At 34.0% G+C, this 17,448-nt stretch overlaps 12 protein-coding genes across 12 annotated transcripts; 5 read left to right on the forward strand and 7 right to left on the reverse strand.

The window, feature by feature from the left end:
* Window positions 1-925, reverse strand: BEWA_019710 (hypothetical protein). Its single transcript, XM_004828734.1, has 3 exons — window positions 747-925; window positions 667-708; window positions 1-628 (listed from the first exon to the last, which is right to left on the reverse strand). The coding sequence occupies exons 1-3, from the start codon at window positions 825-827 to the stop codon at window positions 35-37; spliced, it is 717 nt and encodes a 238-aa protein (XP_004828791.1). The 5' UTR covers window positions 828-925; the 3' UTR covers window positions 1-34.
* A 93-nt stretch (window positions 926-1,018) lies between these two features.
* On the forward strand, window positions 1,019-1,949 carry BEWA_019720 (hypothetical protein). The gene is made up of 4 exons (XM_004828735.1): window positions 1,019-1,168; window positions 1,204-1,466; window positions 1,500-1,822; window positions 1,855-1,949. Exons 1-4 carry the CDS (start codon window positions 1,020-1,022, stop codon window positions 1,912-1,914), a joined length of 795 nt encoding a protein of 264 aa, XP_004828792.1. The 5' UTR covers window position 1,019; the 3' UTR covers window positions 1,915-1,949.
* Window positions 1,950-1,985: 36 nt separating this feature from the next.
* BEWA_019730 (hypothetical protein) lies at window positions 1,986-2,818 on the forward strand. The gene has a single exon (XM_004828736.1). The coding sequence runs from the start codon at window positions 2,084-2,086 to the stop codon at window positions 2,771-2,773; it is 690 nt and encodes a 229-aa protein (XP_004828793.1). The 5' UTR covers window positions 1,986-2,083; the 3' UTR covers window positions 2,774-2,818.
* An 11-nt stretch (window positions 2,819-2,829) lies between these two features.
* BEWA_019740 (hypothetical protein) lies at window positions 2,830-3,492 on the reverse strand. Its single transcript, XM_004828737.1, has 3 exons — window positions 3,251-3,492; window positions 3,172-3,216; window positions 2,830-3,139 (listed from the first exon to the last, which is right to left on the reverse strand). Exons 1-3 carry the CDS (start codon window positions 3,462-3,464, stop codon window positions 2,883-2,885), a joined length of 516 nt encoding a protein of 171 aa, XP_004828794.1. The 5' UTR covers window positions 3,465-3,492; the 3' UTR covers window positions 2,830-2,882.
* Window positions 3,493-3,526: 34 nt separating this feature from the next.
* On the reverse strand, window positions 3,527-6,742 carry BEWA_019750 (hypothetical protein; the record flags this gene model as incomplete). Its single annotated transcript, XM_004828738.1, has 1 exon — window positions 3,527-6,742. The coding sequence occupies one exon, from the start codon at window positions 6,740-6,742 to the stop codon at window positions 3,527-3,529; it is 3,216 nt and encodes a 1,071-aa protein (XP_004828795.1).
* Window positions 6,743-7,085: 343 nt separating this feature from the next.
* BEWA_019760 (hypothetical protein) lies at window positions 7,086-8,485 on the reverse strand (the record flags this gene model as incomplete). Its single annotated transcript, XM_004828739.1, has 1 exon — window positions 7,086-8,485. The coding sequence occupies one exon, from the start codon at window positions 8,483-8,485 to the stop codon at window positions 7,196-7,198; it is 1,290 nt and encodes a 429-aa protein (XP_004828796.1). The 3' UTR covers window positions 7,086-7,195.
* A 116-nt stretch (window positions 8,486-8,601) lies between these two features.
* On the reverse strand, window positions 8,602-10,601 carry BEWA_019770 (hypothetical protein; the record flags this gene model as incomplete). Its single annotated transcript, XM_004828740.1, has 4 exons — window positions 10,137-10,601; window positions 9,575-10,099; window positions 9,021-9,539; window positions 8,602-8,988 (listed from the first exon to the last, which is right to left on the reverse strand). The coding sequence occupies exons 1-4, from the start codon at window positions 10,443-10,445 to the stop codon at window positions 8,602-8,604; spliced, it is 1,740 nt and encodes a 579-aa protein (XP_004828797.1). The 5' UTR covers window positions 10,446-10,601.
* Window positions 10,602-10,797: 196 nt separating this feature from the next.
* Window positions 10,798-13,000, forward strand: BEWA_019780 (WD domain, G-beta repeat domain containing protein; the record flags this gene model as incomplete). Its single annotated transcript, XM_004828741.1, has 7 exons — window positions 10,798-11,247; window positions 11,283-11,430; window positions 11,770-11,894; window positions 11,937-12,232; window positions 12,267-12,398; window positions 12,433-12,574; window positions 12,608-13,000. The coding sequence occupies 7 exons, from the start codon at window positions 10,798-10,800 to the stop codon at window positions 12,998-13,000; spliced, it is 1,686 nt and encodes a 561-aa protein (XP_004828798.1).
* Window positions 12,986-13,833, reverse strand: BEWA_019790 (hypothetical protein). The gene is made up of 3 exons (XM_004828742.1): window positions 13,493-13,833; window positions 13,098-13,458; window positions 12,986-13,060 (listed from the first exon to the last, which is right to left on the reverse strand). Exons 1-3 carry the CDS (start codon window positions 13,779-13,781, stop codon window positions 13,006-13,008), a joined length of 705 nt encoding a protein of 234 aa, XP_004828799.1. The 5' UTR covers window positions 13,782-13,833; the 3' UTR covers window positions 12,986-13,005.
* A 109-nt stretch (window positions 13,834-13,942) lies between these two features.
* Window positions 13,943-14,382, forward strand: BEWA_019800 (hypothetical protein; the record flags this gene model as incomplete). The annotated part of the gene is made up of 4 exons (XM_004828743.1): window positions 13,943-14,056; window positions 14,091-14,189; window positions 14,237-14,273; window positions 14,306-14,382. 4 exons carry the CDS (start codon window positions 13,943-13,945, stop codon window positions 14,380-14,382), a joined length of 327 nt encoding a protein of 108 aa, XP_004828800.1.
* A 100-nt stretch (window positions 14,383-14,482) lies between these two features.
* On the forward strand, window positions 14,483-15,031 carry BEWA_019810 (hypothetical protein; the record flags this gene model as incomplete). The annotated part of the gene is made up of 2 exons (XM_004828744.1): window positions 14,483-14,694; window positions 14,728-15,031. 2 exons carry the CDS (start codon window positions 14,483-14,485, stop codon window positions 15,029-15,031), a joined length of 516 nt encoding a protein of 171 aa, XP_004828801.1.
* Window positions 15,032-15,100: 69 nt separating this feature from the next.
* Window positions 15,101-17,437, reverse strand: BEWA_019820 (hypothetical protein; the record flags this gene model as incomplete). The annotated part of the gene is made up of 15 exons (XM_004828745.1): window positions 15,101-15,177; window positions 15,217-15,295; window positions 15,331-15,438; window positions 15,473-15,663; window positions 15,697-15,743; window positions 15,777-15,831; window positions 15,865-16,083; window positions 16,118-16,241; window positions 16,276-16,377; window positions 16,414-16,485; window positions 16,519-16,616; window positions 16,652-16,748; window positions 16,782-16,868; window positions 16,907-17,181; window positions 17,221-17,437. 15 exons carry the CDS (start codon window positions 17,435-17,437, stop codon window positions 15,101-15,103), a joined length of 1,848 nt encoding a protein of 615 aa, XP_004828802.1.
* Window positions 17,438-17,448: the final 11 nt, after the last annotated feature.

Raw genomic sequence — 17,448 nt, forward strand, 5'->3', positions numbered from 1 at the left:
AATAATTCAAGATATTAATACTGAAAATGTGCTGCTAAATACTAGGCTTATGGAATTGGGTTATGGCTTCCATTCTCCCAGTGAAATATCCGGAAAAGTACCAGCCAAATAACACCTTTAACAATTTACAAGATCCTTTATCATTTAAAAATCTATTGAACTCTGCAAAAAACATCTCTTTATCCATCTCTAGGGATTTGTTGTTCCTGGTAAATATGTCTGAGTCAACCAAACAGGACGCTATGCTGTCTCTATAGATTTGAGATATTGACGATATATTCAAGTCGTTTGTATCATGGTGTTGATTTGAATCAAAAAGATTTGATACATGTGGATTATACATCCTAAACATTGATGTAATTGGCACTGGCGGAGGATCGAGTAGCTTTACAGAATCTTCAACCTTATTATACAAATGTATCAAGTTGTTCAAGGCCTCGGAAAAACTTGAGTATGGGTTGTTTTCAGTTGTATTAACAGATGAAATGCTCATATTATCATCATCTGTTTCACCGTTTGATTGTTGAGAATGACAATTTTTGTCTCTGTGTCGTGATTCGCTTGGTCTTTTAAATTCATTTACGTCATTATCAAACGCTGGTATCATAAAATTAGGTAATGATAGTTCCTATAATGATATACATGTCCAGTTTTACTAACTTGTACCAGCTGATTATTTTGGTCCTTATCTCCATTAACGAGTCGTTTCTAAAGGCTTATATAGAGTGAGAGCATAAACGGGATACCTTTATCACTTCTACTAAGCTATTGTATACTTTATCACTGATATTTTCGGGTGTGATATCCTTGTTACCGCGATGCTGCATTTTGGAAAATTATCTAGAAGTCAAATCAATATATTTTAAAAATGGCAAAGAATATATCTGTAACATGGTATATCATTGAAAATTGATTAACCATCTCCAAAAATAAGAAATAAATGGTATGTGCAAAAGTAAATGGTAAGTGAGAAGGTAGGTATGCTACAAATGATGTTTCTGCGACACATTTAATTTTTAATGATCCCCTTAATAATATCATCTAAAAATTGGTTATATGTGCAGTTAACCATATTACTGCTTATAGTTTTACTGTCAACATTGCGATGGATCATTTGGGGAGATGCAAAACATCTCATTAATGCTAGACTAGATAAAGTTAGGAGAAGGTAACCTATAAAGTTACAAAATAATTATACTTTAGCTCGTTTTTGTATCGGGCCTCCCTTATAAGGAGGTATAATAACTACCTTAGACATGAATCATTTGAAGCGAGAAAGAATTTTTATATAAATGAACAAAATGGATTTTTAACGATTTTACCACCGAAGCTTTCCTTTAAGGAGTCCCTAGATGGATCAGATAATACAGACTCTTCAAGCTTTATCAGATACAATATGTCATACAATATCATGCAATGTATATTAGGTTACGCATTTAGCTACCTTTTTCCCGGATACCTAGCTGGTACGTTACTAAAAGTCACATATATATACTTAGCGATTATTCCCTTTTTCTTACCTTATCAATTCAAAAGCTTGTTGCAAATCGGGATGAACGTTTCATACCTAACAACTAGTTACATTTCTGCGTTACCATGGCATTTAATCAACTTAATGACCAGCTGGAAGTTTATTGACATTTATAAGTATCTGTTGCAAAGACCAGTCATTCTGAACAAAACTACAACGATCAAGGATTATAGCGACCATTTGGGTGTGGAAATAGATAACGAATATGTTAGTTTTGGAGCGATATTCAGCCAGGTTATAAACCAAACTTCACAACTATTCATGGAGGAAAAGGAAAAGTTGGAGAATACCGTAAGTTTTTCAAATTTTTAATTGTTCCTTAGATGCATCAAAATATCTTTGGCCACGTTGAAATAATGGCCCTAAGTTTACTTGAACATTGACAAGTGTCGATACATCCACAATTTTGTTGATTGCATTCGGTAAATTGTTTATATTCGACACATTGGTCCCCATTGATCACTTTCTATCGCTACGCACATTTTCCACCCATTTTGTAAAATTTTCTAATATAATGTAATACGATATTTATCTTTATACTCTTTAGATACGATGGCCGATCTTGGTTATGGATCCACTCCTGTCAATGGCTCTGCGCCGCCAAACAGTCTACTCAATAGAGTAACCGATGAGGAAGCTGCACTTTTAGGTAGCAGAATGGCTGCTGGAAAGAAGGGATCAGGTCGAATACACTTGAGGAAAGCTGCTGGTACTATATGGAACGATCCAACACTGGAAGATTGGCCAAAAAATGACTTCAGAATATTTTGTGGACACCTGGGAAATGATGTGACTGATGAAATATTAGCTAGTGCCTTCAGGAAGTACCCCTCATTTCAAAGGGCACGCGTGATTAGAGACCGCAATTCTGGAAAGACCAAAGGTTATGGTTTTGTATCACTAACGAATCCTGATGACATGTTGAAAGCTTTAAATGAAATGAACCATAAATTTGTAGGAAATCGTCCCATTATTGTCATGCGTAGTAAGTGGAAAGATCGTGAAATTGATTCAGAAAAGAACCGTCAATCAGCGAATTTGTTTAAAGTAGTAAAGGATGACGAAAAGACGATTCGCAAATTTAAAAAGCTAGGAAAGGCTGTTACCGGTGGTAAGAAGGCGAACCTTGTCTACGAGCCAAAAATATTTAAAAGGCACAAGGTTTATCTCAGTACAGGATCTACCAACAAGTTTGATAACAGACAAAGAGTCGCTCATGATCACATGCTGGACAACATCTAATTTGTTTACCCAGGCAACTATCGCATAATCATTTTAATCATCCGTACATGTACATTCATAGAAAGTAATTTCTATAGGTTTGAGAAAAGCATGGTACAATACCGTGCAACTAGTGTAGATTAACATGCAGGGTTGCGGGTGTCTTGACATTACTATGCTGTCTGAAGACGTGAGGATATTGAACACCCGGATGATTCTCAATCAAATAGTTCTCCTTTACCTTGAATAAGAAGTCCTTAACTTCGTTAATGGTAAATGGATGATCATGGCCTCTATCAAAGTAACGCACTTCATACGTCATCAGGGAAATCTTAGCACCAGGTCTTTTCCCCTGATTGTAGAAAGCAGATAAAATTCGAAATTTTGCTGTAAAATATAATATTACAATTTATACTTACGTGAATTCAACCAATATTTGTCCAATCTTTCCAATGGAGGAGGATCTGTAAAAGTTGAATAAAAATGATAGAATCATACCGAATACTCTAGAATACCACATTAAGAATCCAAATGATGTAATTGCCGCCCATGTACTACCAAAAATAAAGAAATTTCTGCTGGAAAATTGAGTTTCAAAAAATTGCCTCCATAATGGAGTACGGGTATAATTTGGCGGTTCTAAAACCCATTTGGGTTTGATTACCTCACCAAATGAAACGTTTCTGCGGAGAATTTGAGGAACACGCGTCATGTTTCCCTCAACATTATCTGAGCGGCAGTCACCGCGCCCAATAGACTAACTAGACATATATGTTATCTTCCAAACAAATTATTTACGTTTGCAGGAGCAACTCTAAATACATATACGTTTCCTCTGCGACGATCGAGTCGTGTTTGTCGATATTCAGCTCTTGTGTGCATAAGTATAACCTCTCTTATATCATCCATAATCTCACGTTTCATCTGATAGAAGGAATGTTTGAGGAAGTCTACATTTGTATCAATCATAGTTGTATCTATGACATCGATATCCAACCATAGAGACCGTTCCGTAAATGAATCATTAACCTTTATACCACGATTTGCATTACTCATTCTGCCAATCCAAAAGATATTCTGAGTACCAAACATTTTACTACTATATTTGGGTTGGCAAGTTGTAGTAGATTCTTCAAATTGTTCCTCCGGTTTCCCCAAAATTTTTACGGATTTATCATTTTGACAATCATACATAGGCGGATGATCGAGGCTAAGACTTTTATTGCTGATGTACTTTAGATTCCCTGGCGGTATAGTATACCCTTCACCACTATAAATAGTGAACGGTTCATTTTTATCAACCTTGATATCATCGGACTTACGAATGGATGCCAACTTGTGAGGACTTGTACACATACCAAATATAGATCTTCCTAACGAACGTTCACGATGATACCACTCAGAAAATGTTAAACACTGATCCCTAGTATCAACATACAAGACAATATGGTCACAATACCCGCGTAGTACGAAGTAGTCATGATCTACAAAACGTTCTAAAGGGTAATCTGGATTTATGAGGATACAAGTATCCATTCTCATACGTATATTATTCCCACCCTTTCCAACATGCACCAAATGCTGCTCATCAACTACAGGTGTTATTAACCCTTTTGAAATACTACTATTAATAACCTTGAAAAATATTCTCGCACCACATGAATGTACCAGGAGGTGTATGTGTTTAATACCTAGATAAGCAAATTCTTGTAATAACTCATGAAATGCATCCTCAAGATTTGGATTCTCGGCAGCCTTCATAGCAACAGGGTAACTAAAGGCCGATAACCAACCCCAGTGATGACCATCCCAATTGAACACAATTGGTAATATATAAGGAGGTAATTTTGAAAATGAAACAATATGTGCCATTTGTGAACATGCTTCAGATAACCTTAAATTATAACCATGTATATATATAACCGCTTGTTCTGGAATATAACCCAATCTTCCGAATGATCTTATTGGCATCCAACCGTTAACAACTACTTGTGGTTGATCTAGATGCTGTTTGTTCTCCCAATCATCTTCATCACGAAACAAATTAGAAATCTCACTTCTTACGCCAAGATACTGATCTGATGAATTGCTAATTTCTGAACGATAGTGAAGTAATTTATATTCCTTTGACAAATCTCCACTTTCAACACCTTTAACTTTAGATTTGCGATATAACCTTGCTATCCTTAAAGGTTTAAATGATCCTGAATTGGTCCTGTAACTATACCCAGAATTACTACGTGGTTTTAATAGACGATTTTTGCAACTACGACCGGATAAACGTATTGTTATCTCATCACAACGTCCACGCTTCATACCATGATTTATTCTACGAAATCCATCGATTTTCAATGAGTTTGTAAGTTTATCCACATAAATATTCATAATTCCTTGTCTATTAGGCATGTTCAGATAAAATTGAGGTTTCAACATTCTTATACACCATTGCGGTGAAGATCCTGGTATACCATCAAATTTCTCTCTTAATACATTAAAAAGATTTATTTTAGAATACAGTCTATTTGGATGACTACTACCTTGGTGATAAAGAGGATTAAAAAAATATGTTTTTGGCATTTCCTTGAAAAAATGTCCTGAAATAGAACATTCAGTTGATGAAACACCAAAACGGATTTTGTCATAAGGCAAATGTGTATCTGTAACAAAAGCAACTCGTGTATTAACAAAAAGTGAGCCTGATCCGATTTCCTGTGAAGTAAAAGGTCCAATAGGATATCCGTGCCACCAATACCCTTGCAAACGCTCACCATATGTATGATCTTCTAACCACTCTCCATAACCATGAGGGATGGAATTCTCATCAACCTCACCATTGTAGCGCATTTGATGACTAAATAGAGCGCCGTCTACAAATGTATATGATATAATCATACAAAACAAACCTGCTTGATGTGCACCAGCTATGGAACGATTTTTATACTTTCTGTAACACCATCTTATCCAACGGTAGGCACACCTATATAGACAGAGGCCTAATCCGCACACGTTCAATCCACAGATTATTGTATAATCATTATAGCGACTAATCGTTATGTTCAACCGCCTACCCTGTTGAAACCTTTGTAATAAATGAAAATGCTCAGTACATGGGAAAAACAATCCATTTAGTGCCAACAACGGCACAAGATATATAACTATCCGTGTAATTAATATAACGATGATCTGTGCAATAGTATAACAGATCAAAATTGGCCATATAAATCTCTGTACACTAATAATATTCCTCAAAACTACCAAAACAATCAAAGCAGCGAACATAAATAGGTAGGACAAAATAACAGGAAATTTGAGCGGCAAACTTAATTGTATCTTTGCCAAGAGAAAAGCACCTAAAACGAAACTCAGAGAAGCGATATATGGTATGACTCCACGCTGAATTTGAACTCCCGCTACATAGTGATCTGATTCCACACGGAAATAAATGAAAGGGACTAGCGCCAATGCTATACAAAATAAACAAATAAAGAGTGCCTTCTTATTAGAAACTGGTCTTCTTATTCCATTAAACCTGCGACGCAAACGACGGTAATCCATAAATTGTATTGTCTTATATAACATTAGCTCCTTCAACTTTGTTACACCAGCAGGGTTCTCTTCCATAAATTCCGATTGAATAATGCTTGGTGTATGATGTAGCTCAGCAATAGAGCTAGTATAAAGGTCTAAAGACAGTGAAGGATTGTTGTTTGTAACATTGCGTTTTATCTCTTTGGATTCAAAATTATTATTCGCGAACTCATCTACAGAGTTATCAACTGAATGAAAAGATTGTTTCTCTGAAAATTTTATGGTCCTTTTTGTTTCTATTGGATCATCAAAGTTCTCCTTATGGAGACCATCACAATCATCATGAGCGATTATATCATCCGATTTCAAATTAATCCCGTCTAAATGTCCATCATTTGTTGCATCAACATTTACACCAGAATTTTCTGTGTTATTCAAATCCAATGTATCTTTTAGCTCCATATTCTGTAGTAATACTACGTTTCACAAACATTTGCGACAAGTAGAGCCGTACTGCATTAGAAAAAGGTCCAAATGAACAATAGTCTAAGGAAATAAGGTTAAATATATGAAAAACACTTAAAACATTAACATTGCCAAATTAGAATATGTTACATCACGTATAGACTACTGAGGGAAATAAGATTATCATGTCAACATATACGAAAATACCCATCTTAAAAATCCAACACCGATGAGCATCAGAGATGAACTCGAAAATTGGTGCCAGCGCCACAGAATATTTTCTGAGTAATGGGTGTCTGTGTATACCTAACAATATAGATCCAATGGCTACAACAATACATATACACATGAAAGATATTTTTAGTACAATAAAGATAATTATAGTGGTTAATTATTGTTGAGACACAGTTGTAAACTTCCAGGTCAATAATCACTAAAGTGACGCCATGATTATATCCATATTACATAAAAAATTAAAATGATAAAAAATGCGATAGAAACAAATAATGATACGTACAATAACCGCATCATTATAAACACCGGTAGATCCCAGATAAAATTGCTAATATGTGAAGTTACCATCATCTTAAAAGGTGAATTCCATATCTTCGCTCTATACTCCCTGTCAAATAGATTGAAAAACGAAAATCCAGACTGTTTTGGCCAGATCTCTAGTATATAAAATCCATTAAATTGCGATAAAGTTTTGACATCGGAGGCTCTTTTTAGTAGCGTTAGGTATTCATTCAAGTGCCCAAAAACAGCATTTACGTTTCTTGAACCCATAGAAAGTTCATTTACAATGGTCTCTATGCAACTGAAAAAGGCGTAGTCAGTATTTGTAAATGTCTGTGACGAAGAATCCACTGAAAAATAAATGTCATTGAACTTTCCCAAAAATGGAAAAGGGACAAATGGGATGATATCTCTATCTTTCCTAACATTTTTAAATATATTTGATATATTGTAACGGTGTAATAACTGTTCTTTGTTCATAACAAGTTTACAGGACTTGAATGTGTTGAGTAAACACACAGCAAATTTCCTCAATTTGTACCTGAACGTGTAGTTACATTTGTTTAGAAAACTCAGTACGATTGCTTTTCGTTTCAGAGGAGCAAAAATTTTGTAATCAAGGTGCATGAGAAATAGTTTAGTATAGAGGTTTGTTTTTGGCTCATCACCATGCAATACTGAATCAATTTTTTCGTGTGGAATCGTATAAGAAACTTCATGTCCAATTGTAATACTCCATAACTCAAATATTTTTCCTAGTTTATGCCTTAGATCAAACATCCCGGGTCTAAATCCATTATCCTTATTATCATAGAGGTGTTTATAGTATTCATTGAGAGGTACTCTATAAAATAATGAACCGAATTTCGGTTCTATCACGAATCTATGATCTCTATAAATGCTATTTTGATATATTTCTAGTGGTTCTTGATTGTATACAACAGTATTTGGGTGTAATACCGGAAGTGATAACATCCAAGTGAATGAACGAAGACTCGATAGAGAATCAACATCGGAATTTTTGCGATAGCGAACATCTGACTCGCTTAATTTTTTTGATATACAAGAAAATATCGGCCCATTAGATTTTAGTCTACATTCACTGATATACTCGTTTATGACGGACTCATCCACCTTAAACAAACTTTTTTCATTCTCAAACGCGTAAATTTTATTGATAATATAACTAAAAACGATTAATAAGTTTACATTTATACAGTACATATTCACAAACTAAATATCGGTGAGAATAAAATCTGAATGTGTGTAAGATTTGAGACGAATATGATGTCGTTCCAAAGTTAAAGTTTTGAGACCAATTTATAATCAATATGTGCTTATTATTTAGTTGGTAAAATAGGAGGTGGTGACGAAATTTCGTCGAAATTTAAATTGATCTTCCCATTTATTTTAGGTGCCTTTTCATATAATTCTTGTACATTTTGAAATAATACACGCTCTGTTTCTTTAATTTCTTCGGGAGACATTACCTCAGGATAATATTCTTTACCTTTGAACTTAAATTGATTGTACATTTCTATACCTTTTTTCAAATCATAAGCACATTCAGCCTCTTCTTCGTTATTATACAAATGTAGATTATTTTTAATCCATTTTTTCTTCTCAATAAACCACTTTAATCTGTATCTATCTATTGTTAACTTGGCTATCTCCCTATTCTGATCAATATATTCCTTTTGTCCTTCTGGAGATACAGCCAATGTTCCCTATATATGATTAAATTAAGTATAATTCTTACCACTTTAATGAGAGCGTCAGAACTTGTGGGTACACCGATATTTACAGTTATTTCTCTGGATTTCTCCCCTGGAGTGAGGTTTTGTTCCGTGAAATTTGTACTTTCATCAATATTTTTCTTACTAAGTTTTTTTATTTCTGAGATTAATTCATCATTTCTTTCACTAAAATAAAAGTGATTCATCTCATCTAAAAGTTCCAAATGATTTTCCTTCAAACTTATTTCGGTTACTCCATTTACAGTTTTATAATCAAAAAACATTCTTTTACTCATTTTTAATATTGGTTTACAAGGTGCCTTCCAATCTTTAACTTGTTTTATAAATTCGGGTACATCTGGATAAATCAGTCTTCTACCAAAACAAACTGCGTCGTATCCTGCTAGTGCAAGTTCATGTGCCTGTTTTATTGTCATTATACCTCCACATGCAATCGTGGTCACATCTTCAGGTATTACATCTTTAATGTCTAGTGCCCTTGTCGGTTTTAAAATATTTTTCACCCTATCCCATTGATTAACCTATATATTATATTAAGTATAAACTATTTTCTTACCAATAAAATACGTGCACCAATATCTGTGGCCCTCAATGCTTCTGTAGCATCATGAACTTCTACTATAGCCTCAGTTCCCATATTAATACAGGCATTTAACATATTTTCCAGGGCATTTCCTAAGATCGATGCATTAAGTAGAACACCATCAGCTCTATACTCTGTAGCTTGAGCAATTTGTATAGGGTGCAGAAATATATCCTTCATTACAATAGCTGGTCTTTTACGTCTTCCTAGTTTTCTTAATTCGAGAAAACTCTTGTGTAGATCTTGTACGTGACCTCCATATACAATCTCATCTGTGTTAACAAAGATAACATCAAACCCAGCGGATGCCATATTTAGTGCAACTTCACCAGCATCAATGTATGATAAAACCTTATCGTCGCACTTTGGATTGTGTGTAGGTGTTCTTCTTTTCATATCTGCGATGACAGATAGTTTGTGTGATGATTCATCGCTATTCCTTCTTAGCATTTCTGATAACTTGTGGTTTTGGGTACATTGTAGGAAGTTTAAACGTAGCTATCACATTGATATGAGTGTTATCTGCTAAACAAACTTGTAGTTTATCATCAAATTTTGAATGCTCATTTATTAATTTGTCTACATAGGAATGTTTTTCTGTTATCATCTTGTAATAACGTTCCTCAGCGATATAGGTGATCCTGGAATCACTGGATTCCAGGGGTTGTACCTTGGAAGATCTTCCATTGGAGAAGGTTCTTGTATAATGACTAGGAACAAATAACGATTGAGTGCCATTATCGTTGAATTTTAGTAAAGCTGCATTGTGTATAATTAGAAGTATTAGAACCGTTTTACAAGTATAATTAAGGGATTGTGAAAGGCTACAGAGATAATGAAACATTAAAAATATTTAATTATTGAATTCAGTTACACATTATGCTAAACTGCTATTATTAAAATATAACAGATGTGCAAGCGCGACGGTGTGGATTCTTAATAACGAGTAATATTATGTATAATATGAAAGATAAAAGTATATAATTTTGTAGTAAATAAGATAAAATTCACGTGATAATTGTCTTATTACGAAATGACTCGAATCCCATCCCCCATCGTTTGACGTTTATCAAGGGTGTTGTATAATACAAAATTATTTTTTGCACAAATATGTTATGGTTAATTCTAGAAGATATCAAAGTGACATATGTAAAGTGTACCTGTAGTTCGATAGAAGTTATGTGTATAGTATTATAATGGGCATTGGTGAAATTTATACGGATGTCACACCCTTCAATGGTTCATATCGACCACAAAGGGAACTTGTTGGACATCAGAAAGGAGTGCGTTGTGCTTGTAGTATAGGTACTGATTATTTGACTCTACTTAGTGATGAAGGTATCGACATGATAGCTATATCAAATGTAGAATATCTGGTTAGTGGAGGAACTGAAGGTGAAGTAATAATATGGAAACTAGACAAATCAGGTGGGTGTGATCTTCACCTACGTTTTATGGCCCATATAAATACCGTAATGTGTATTTGTCCTTCGAAACTAACCAACGACTTTTTTGACCAATCAGACTTGGAAAATGATAATAAGAAGATAAGGATTTTGGAAAGCAAACTTTGCATTTACACATCTGGAAGAGATAAATTAATACATCGATTTAATTTGGCTGGGAAAAAACTGTTGACCTTGGAGGTTTTTAATCATGTTTAACACTAAAAATATTATAGGGTCACAATGATGCAGTTTGCAGTCTCCACGAAATGTCTGATCCATCCAAACTAGTTAGTGGTAGTTGGGATGGAACTGCTATTGTCTGGAACGTATTATCTGGAACAAAGGAATACGTTCTTCCATGTGATGGATATCAATATTCAGGTAGGAAATACTAAAACTTTTAATACATTTGTATAGTATATGTAAAAACTGCAGTTGATCGAGAAATTATTACTGGAATGCAAAACGGTGATATATGTTTTTGGAGGGATGCAACTTTAGTCAATCGCAAAAGTATTCATGATTTTTTAGAAACATTCACATTACAGAAATACACAATGATGCAGTGAGATCTATAAATCTGTGCAATGGTATTTTGACATCTTCAAACGATTGCACTATCAAACTCCATACGAAATCGTTGGATTTAGTATATACAATTGAACAACATGGGGGATTTATTTATGGTACTCTTTACACTTTATGTTATAAAATTTTCAGATGTTTGCAAATCACGGTCCTTTAACGTAATTTTTAGCGCATCAGAAGACAAAACTGTGCGAGTATGGAATTTAGAAAATGGGCAGCATCTGCAAACATTGTCATTGGAATCTTCGATATGGCAGGTATATCTATTTGTATATTGAAGTTATAACACCAATTTATAGGTAGTTGAAACTGAATTTAATGGTATAGCAACCATTGAATCAACGGGAAGAATATTACTTTGGTCTTTAGAACCTGGAAAAGAACATGTGAACGATCAGATTCCCGTCTCAAAACCTTCCAAAAGGATAGAGCATAATAAATTATATGATATGACTTTGTTTAAAAAATTTAATTCCGAAAAGGCACATGAGTTATTAAAAGAATATAATGGTAAATCTGGCATTGTATTAACTGCACAAGAACTGATTTATCTTGATAAAATATTTCAAAAGGATATAATGCACTCAAAGCTAAGGTTTTTATATTTAAATTTAACAAAATACATATAGCTCCTCGGATTCTACTTGGATTATTAAATTGATACAATGGCCCGTTATTCAAAGGCTACCGGTGTTTGACCTCATAAAGGCTTTGGCTTCCTATCATATTACAGAACAACTATTCAGGGGAAGAAATAACGGGTTAGCATTTTATTTTATGATATAAATTTCTCAGATCCAGTATAATAATATCAGCATGTGATACTTTGCTATCCACTGAAAGTAATGTGCAATTACTCACTGTAACATTACAGATGCTTTCAAATCTACTCTACCCATCTTTATCACGTAACTTGATATTATGCCATAGTAAAAAGGTATTTTTATGATTTAAAGTAGAATCCCTATAGATACTAGAGTCTGTGCAAGCTGTAACGAATGATCGTTCTAGGATGATCCAGCAGGCACTCGCGGCATTTTCTCAAAATTTCGTAATAGCATTGATATATAACAATGATAGAGCTGCTATTACGCATGTTATTGAACTTATAGAAAGATCTTTGAAAGTTTGTAATGATCTTTTGGCAGAGCATAATAGTGAATATACTTGGGCAGACATGGTTATTCTGAAGCATAGTCAATCTCTGGATATGATCATTAAAAACAATCTCATATCAAAAACCGATATTTCTGAAAATATGTTCTCAATAATGACTTCTCTAAATGGGTTGATCAATTCACATGAGAAATCTGATTTTCGCTGTTCAAAACTAGTAAAGTGTATAATTGAGCAATTACGATAATTATCTTATTGTGGTAGTTGAAATTTAATTGACTCTACATTAGAATCATCGTTAATATTCCTGTAAACAGTGATTATATAAATTTCATTAAACATACTCATTAAGATCCACTGCTTTGATTTCTAACTCAAAGGTTAGGATATTCTCTGCATTTTTACAGAGTGGAAACTTTGTAAATATTTCATAGTTCCCTATGTTGTAAAAGTTTTTTTCATCGTTGTCAAACTCCAACTGCTCTCCACCTTGTATATTTACCTTTATAACTTGCGATGGTAGTATATCGATGTGATGCTGTTTTGCGAATACATCCAATATTTTAGAAAGTGGCATAGGTGAACAGAGGACTTGTGTGCTATGTATAAGCGTTGGCACAGTAAAATTTAATTTCAGAGTGTTTCCGATGAATATATCACTGTGTTTTGAAAGTCGTGAAGTCGTTGTATTGAATCCGATTTTTCCTGTTTTAAATTATTTTAAGATACTATTACTCACCGTCATTTATATCACGGATGGAATTTAGTTTAGGGTCTGCATACAGGTCTATATTTTGCCAATTTGCATAAACTGCTATTCCTTCGGGTATAAGATAGTAATTTGCGTGACCTCTGGTAGTTTCCACAATCTGACCTTTATATCCCAAACCTAATGTATCTTTAAGAAGGACCACGTGGATTTTTTTACTATCTACTCGTGGATACCACGTGCGTCCAACAATAGTCCCTCTTGTGTATTGGATTCTGTAGCGTCTAAAAATATACACACATTTCAGTGTGTTTAACATTTATAATATACAAATCTGGTATATGACGATGTTTTGGTCGAAGGAAGAATTCATTTGTCATCCCCGCGGTCTTGCACTATAATGACATACCATTATATTCACAAACAATAAACTATTCTGTACACACATAATTGTTTGGCACGTATTCTGCATATTACTAAATGGGTATAATTCAATTTTGTTGTATGAAGTCCATTTTAACCATAATATTACTCACCTTTATCACGAACAATACATTATACACACACTCTATTGGCTTAAAGGCGAGTTCAAAGGTTAGTTTTAACGGTGTAAGTTACACATTCTTAGGATAACCAAAAATTGACCAGTTCTGGCACATCACGTTATATGGAACCGCATACACATAATACAAGTGAAGATCCTAACAACATCCCATTGAATAATCTGGTATGTCTATATAAATTCCTTTAAATCTTGTTAATCGATCTATTTAGACAATTGAAGTGTTGCCAAATGACGACGAAGAAGATGGTACGTTGTCTATGGAATAGACAAGTGTATAGATGGTTTCCTTCAATTTGGATTATTGAGAGATGCCTATGGCTATGGAGAATCATTAAAGACGATTGGAAGCGAATGATAACCTTATATGCATAAAAATGAGCAAAAAATGAAGTATTAAATATATTAAACAAATTGATGGATTTGAGTAACAAAAAATTATTTATAACGATATAACAATGGGTACGATGAGTGTAACTACATACTATTGTTATTACACAACCAACGTGACTGCCAAACGTAAAAAGTGGCATGATGGTATAGCTGTGGCTAAGGCCACCCATGGATTTGTCAGATTAGCACTATATGAGTATGACGCCATCGAGGACAAACGTGGGAAGTCAATAGATAATTTGGACATTTTTAATGAGACACATAACTCACTATCAAGGTATATACTAATATTTTTAAAACGTTCGTTTAGAAAGGAATTCACGACGCCGTGGCACATAATTGAGGTAGCGAATATTTCAGGTTCTAACAGCATGGACCAAAAAAAAATTGGACGAAGCACACCCCTTTCAATTTGTTCAGGGTTCATGAAAAAACAAACAGATACTACCTACAGACAAAATCCCCCTTACAACCACTATATCTCCAATTATTCACAACCCTCGCCAATTTCATCAATAGATGAATTAAAAGAAATACATGATATTTCAAATGCCGAAAATATCGATGTCCGTGACATTGTTCGGAAGATCAACGTAATGCTTGATGGTATCTAGATAATTTACGTGGTTACTGTATAACCGATGCAGATAATATTATAGTATACATACTATTCATAAAAATAGTTAAATAGAAAAAACTTGTGCCTTGTTAGATGTAGAATCATATGAAACAATATTTCTAGATTGACTGAAATTTGCATCTGAAATGTGATAAATGAGCGATATAAAAATCTACAAACCACAATTTGCAATTAGACAGTTGTTGTTATGACCATGTATGCGAATAAATGCAGGTGCAGTTGTGTCAGACAAACAAATCTGAAGACAAATATAAATGAAGCGTAGATACCAACAAAATCTGGGAGAGGGTGTAACAAAAGTGAAGAATCATGCTGTAAAATAGTAGAAGTTCCGGGTTTGTTTGGAAACAAATGGCTTTGACCAACAATTGTTCCAGTAAGCTGAAAATACTAAGATGCCACAATAGAAACTAACCATATCAATCAAGTTTTCGCTAGTATCCATAGACAATGTATTTGAACTGGTGATTATAGCTTCCCATAGCAATTGAGTCAATAGTTCTTGTCGATAAAATATCATTTGCCGCCCCCAATGTCTAATACGGCATGGGTTTGTTGCCATTACAATTCGGCCTTTTGATTCAGGGCGTGCAGCTTCAACACGTTCTGTAGTAGAGTTTACGCTCACATAAAACAAACCTTTAAATCTATTTATACAGTAGTTGAGTAGTGGTTGACGAGGTAGTCTTTCTGTAAAATATTAGTTACATCCAGCAAACTTACGTCTACACAATGTTGCGTCATTCGGTCCGGGTACAAAAACCAAATAACAAGCTGAAAACTTTATCAATATACAGCAAAACAAACCAGAAAGTATCATGAGATATTTAGGTTTAATTAAAAGTTTGTAAAGGGTTTCGAAACCTCTAGCATAAAATTCAGTTGTATTAGAAACGTGCTTAGTGTTTTTATCATTTTGATCGATCCAACTATGGTGATATTCGAAATTGAATCCAAGTGAGTTAAAATCACCCATGAATATAAATCCAACTGGGAGTCCTTGTTGAGGGTACATTTCAATATATGCTAAATTTAAATGTTAAAAATGAATAAAACAAACAATCAAATAAATGTTCCAAAGTTTCAATCGTATTTGTTTTGTCAAGATATAAATTTGAAATTATGATCCAATTTGTATTTATACCCCTAAAAGATGAGAAACTAGTATAATCACGATATATTGCCTACAGAAAACAATGCTTTGAGTATTCAAAATACCAGTGTATTGTTGTCCAATTTTCCTCCAAAAAAGTCCAATGAGGAAAGTTCATTCTTTAGAGTAATTGGTGGGTGTAATATACCATCAACATGAAATATATTCTATATCTCGATATTAATGAAAGTAGATAAACATACTTCATACACCTTCATTGTACCGTATATTATAACAACTTGGCCATCACAGTATATTCCATTTGCGATTTTACACTGAAATAATAAGTGGATGTAAAATAAACATACATTTTCCGATATCACAATAGATAATTCAATTAATGTTCCTTGTAGACACAGTTCGCCGTCCTTGGTATGTCCGAGGTTTCCAATCAATAGTTGAGTGTCTAAATATCAGTATTAATCAATTATCATAAGAAACCTTTGGAGCTCATAGATACTGAATCCACGGGCAATAACTTTATGGAAATGTTTGGAGCATTATTAAACCATGCATTATAGTTAAACCCGCGTGATCTCTGCAAAGAATGTGATGAAACAAATAAAAGTACCTCGAACAAAAGTTCATAACGTATGTTGCAGACGTCCTCAATTGTGTAAGTATCATCAGAATCTTGCACAAATTGCTTTATGAATTTCTATAATGTGCATTTAGATTTACAAGTATAATACAAACCCGCTTGTTTATTGAGAATACTATTTTGGGTATGTCGTTGATTGCGTGGTATATGTGTATTCCATCTTTGTGTAAAACATGGAAATCAGGACCAAAACGCTTTTCAACATCAGAAATAAACTTGTTTTGTTCCTCAAATATAATGAAACTTTGTAAACCCTCTAAAATCGAGGATATATTAATCTTTCCACTTTCCGGGCTTGTAACATCGGATAATTTTGAAATCAAATAGTACCAAATTCTGGAATCCACCATAAAATCATCTTCCAAGTACACTGAACAAATTTTATCGTGAAAATCGCTGGTTCACTCACATGTGTATTTGTTTGGTGTAATTTGTGTCAATATTTCTCCGTTCACATCGGCAAATCGTCCTGCAACCTCAGGGTTTATGCCATATTTTATTAAATTTGAAATTAAAGAACTATTCTTCCCGAAATTTGTACTCTTATCTACATTTGGAGGTAACTCTACCTCCTCGGTATAGTCGTCAGGAACGCCATCTTCTAATTCGTCAAATAAATTATCCATATATTTATGAA

This window comes from Theileria equi, chromosome 1, assembly GCF_000342415.1.
Source record: "Theileria equi strain WA chromosome 1, complete sequence".
Lineage (NCBI taxonomy): Eukaryota > Apicomplexa > Aconoidasida > Piroplasmida > Theileriidae > Theileria > Theileria equi.

Coding starts and splice junctions, on each gene's coding strand:
- BEWA_019710 (XM_004828734.1), bottom strand. CDS start 827: ATGCAGCATCGCGGTAACAAGGATATCACACCCGAAAATATCAGTGAT. Junction 709..746: donor GCTTAGTAGAAGTGATAAAG/GTATCCCGTTTA, acceptor ATAAGCCTTTAG/AAACGACTCGTTAATGGAGA. Junction 629..666: donor AGGACCAAAATAATCAGCTG/GTACAAGTTAGT, acceptor ATATCATTATAG/GAACTATCATTACCTAATTT.
- BEWA_019720 (XM_004828735.1), top strand. CDS start 1,020: ATGATCCCCTTAATAATATCATCTAAAAATTGGTTATATGTGCAGTTA. Junction 1,169..1,203: donor CTAGATAAAGTTAGGAGAAG/GTAACCTATAAA, acceptor ATTATACTTTAG/CTCGTTTTTGTATCGGGCCT. Junction 1,823..1,854: donor AGGAAAAGTTGGAGAATACC/GTAAGTTTTTCA, acceptor ATTGTTCCTTAG/ATGCATCAAAATATCTTTGG.
- BEWA_019730 (XM_004828736.1), top strand. CDS start 2,084: ATGGCCGATCTTGGTTATGGATCCACTCCTGTCAATGGCTCTGCGCCG.
- BEWA_019740 (XM_004828737.1), bottom strand. CDS start 3,464: ATGACGCGTGTTCCTCAAATTCTCCGCAGAAACGTTTCATTTGGTGAG. Junction 3,217..3,250: donor GTGGTATTCTAGAGTATTCG/GTATGATTCTAT, acceptor CAACTTTTACAG/ATCCTCCTCCATTGGAAAGA. Junction 3,140..3,171: donor CAAATATTGGTTGAATTCAC/GTAAGTATAAAT, acceptor TATATTTTACAG/CAAAATTTCGAATTTTATCT.
- BEWA_019790 (XM_004828742.1), bottom strand. CDS start 13,781: ATGTTAAACACACTGAAATGTGTGTATATTTTTAGACGCTACAGAATC. Junction 13,459..13,492: donor CATCCGTGATATAAATGACG/GTGAGTAATAGT, acceptor AATTTAAAACAG/GAAAAATCGGATTCAATACA. Junction 13,061..13,097: donor AAAGCAGTGGATCTTAATGA/GTATGTTTAATG, acceptor CACTGTTTACAG/GAATATTAACGATGATTCTA.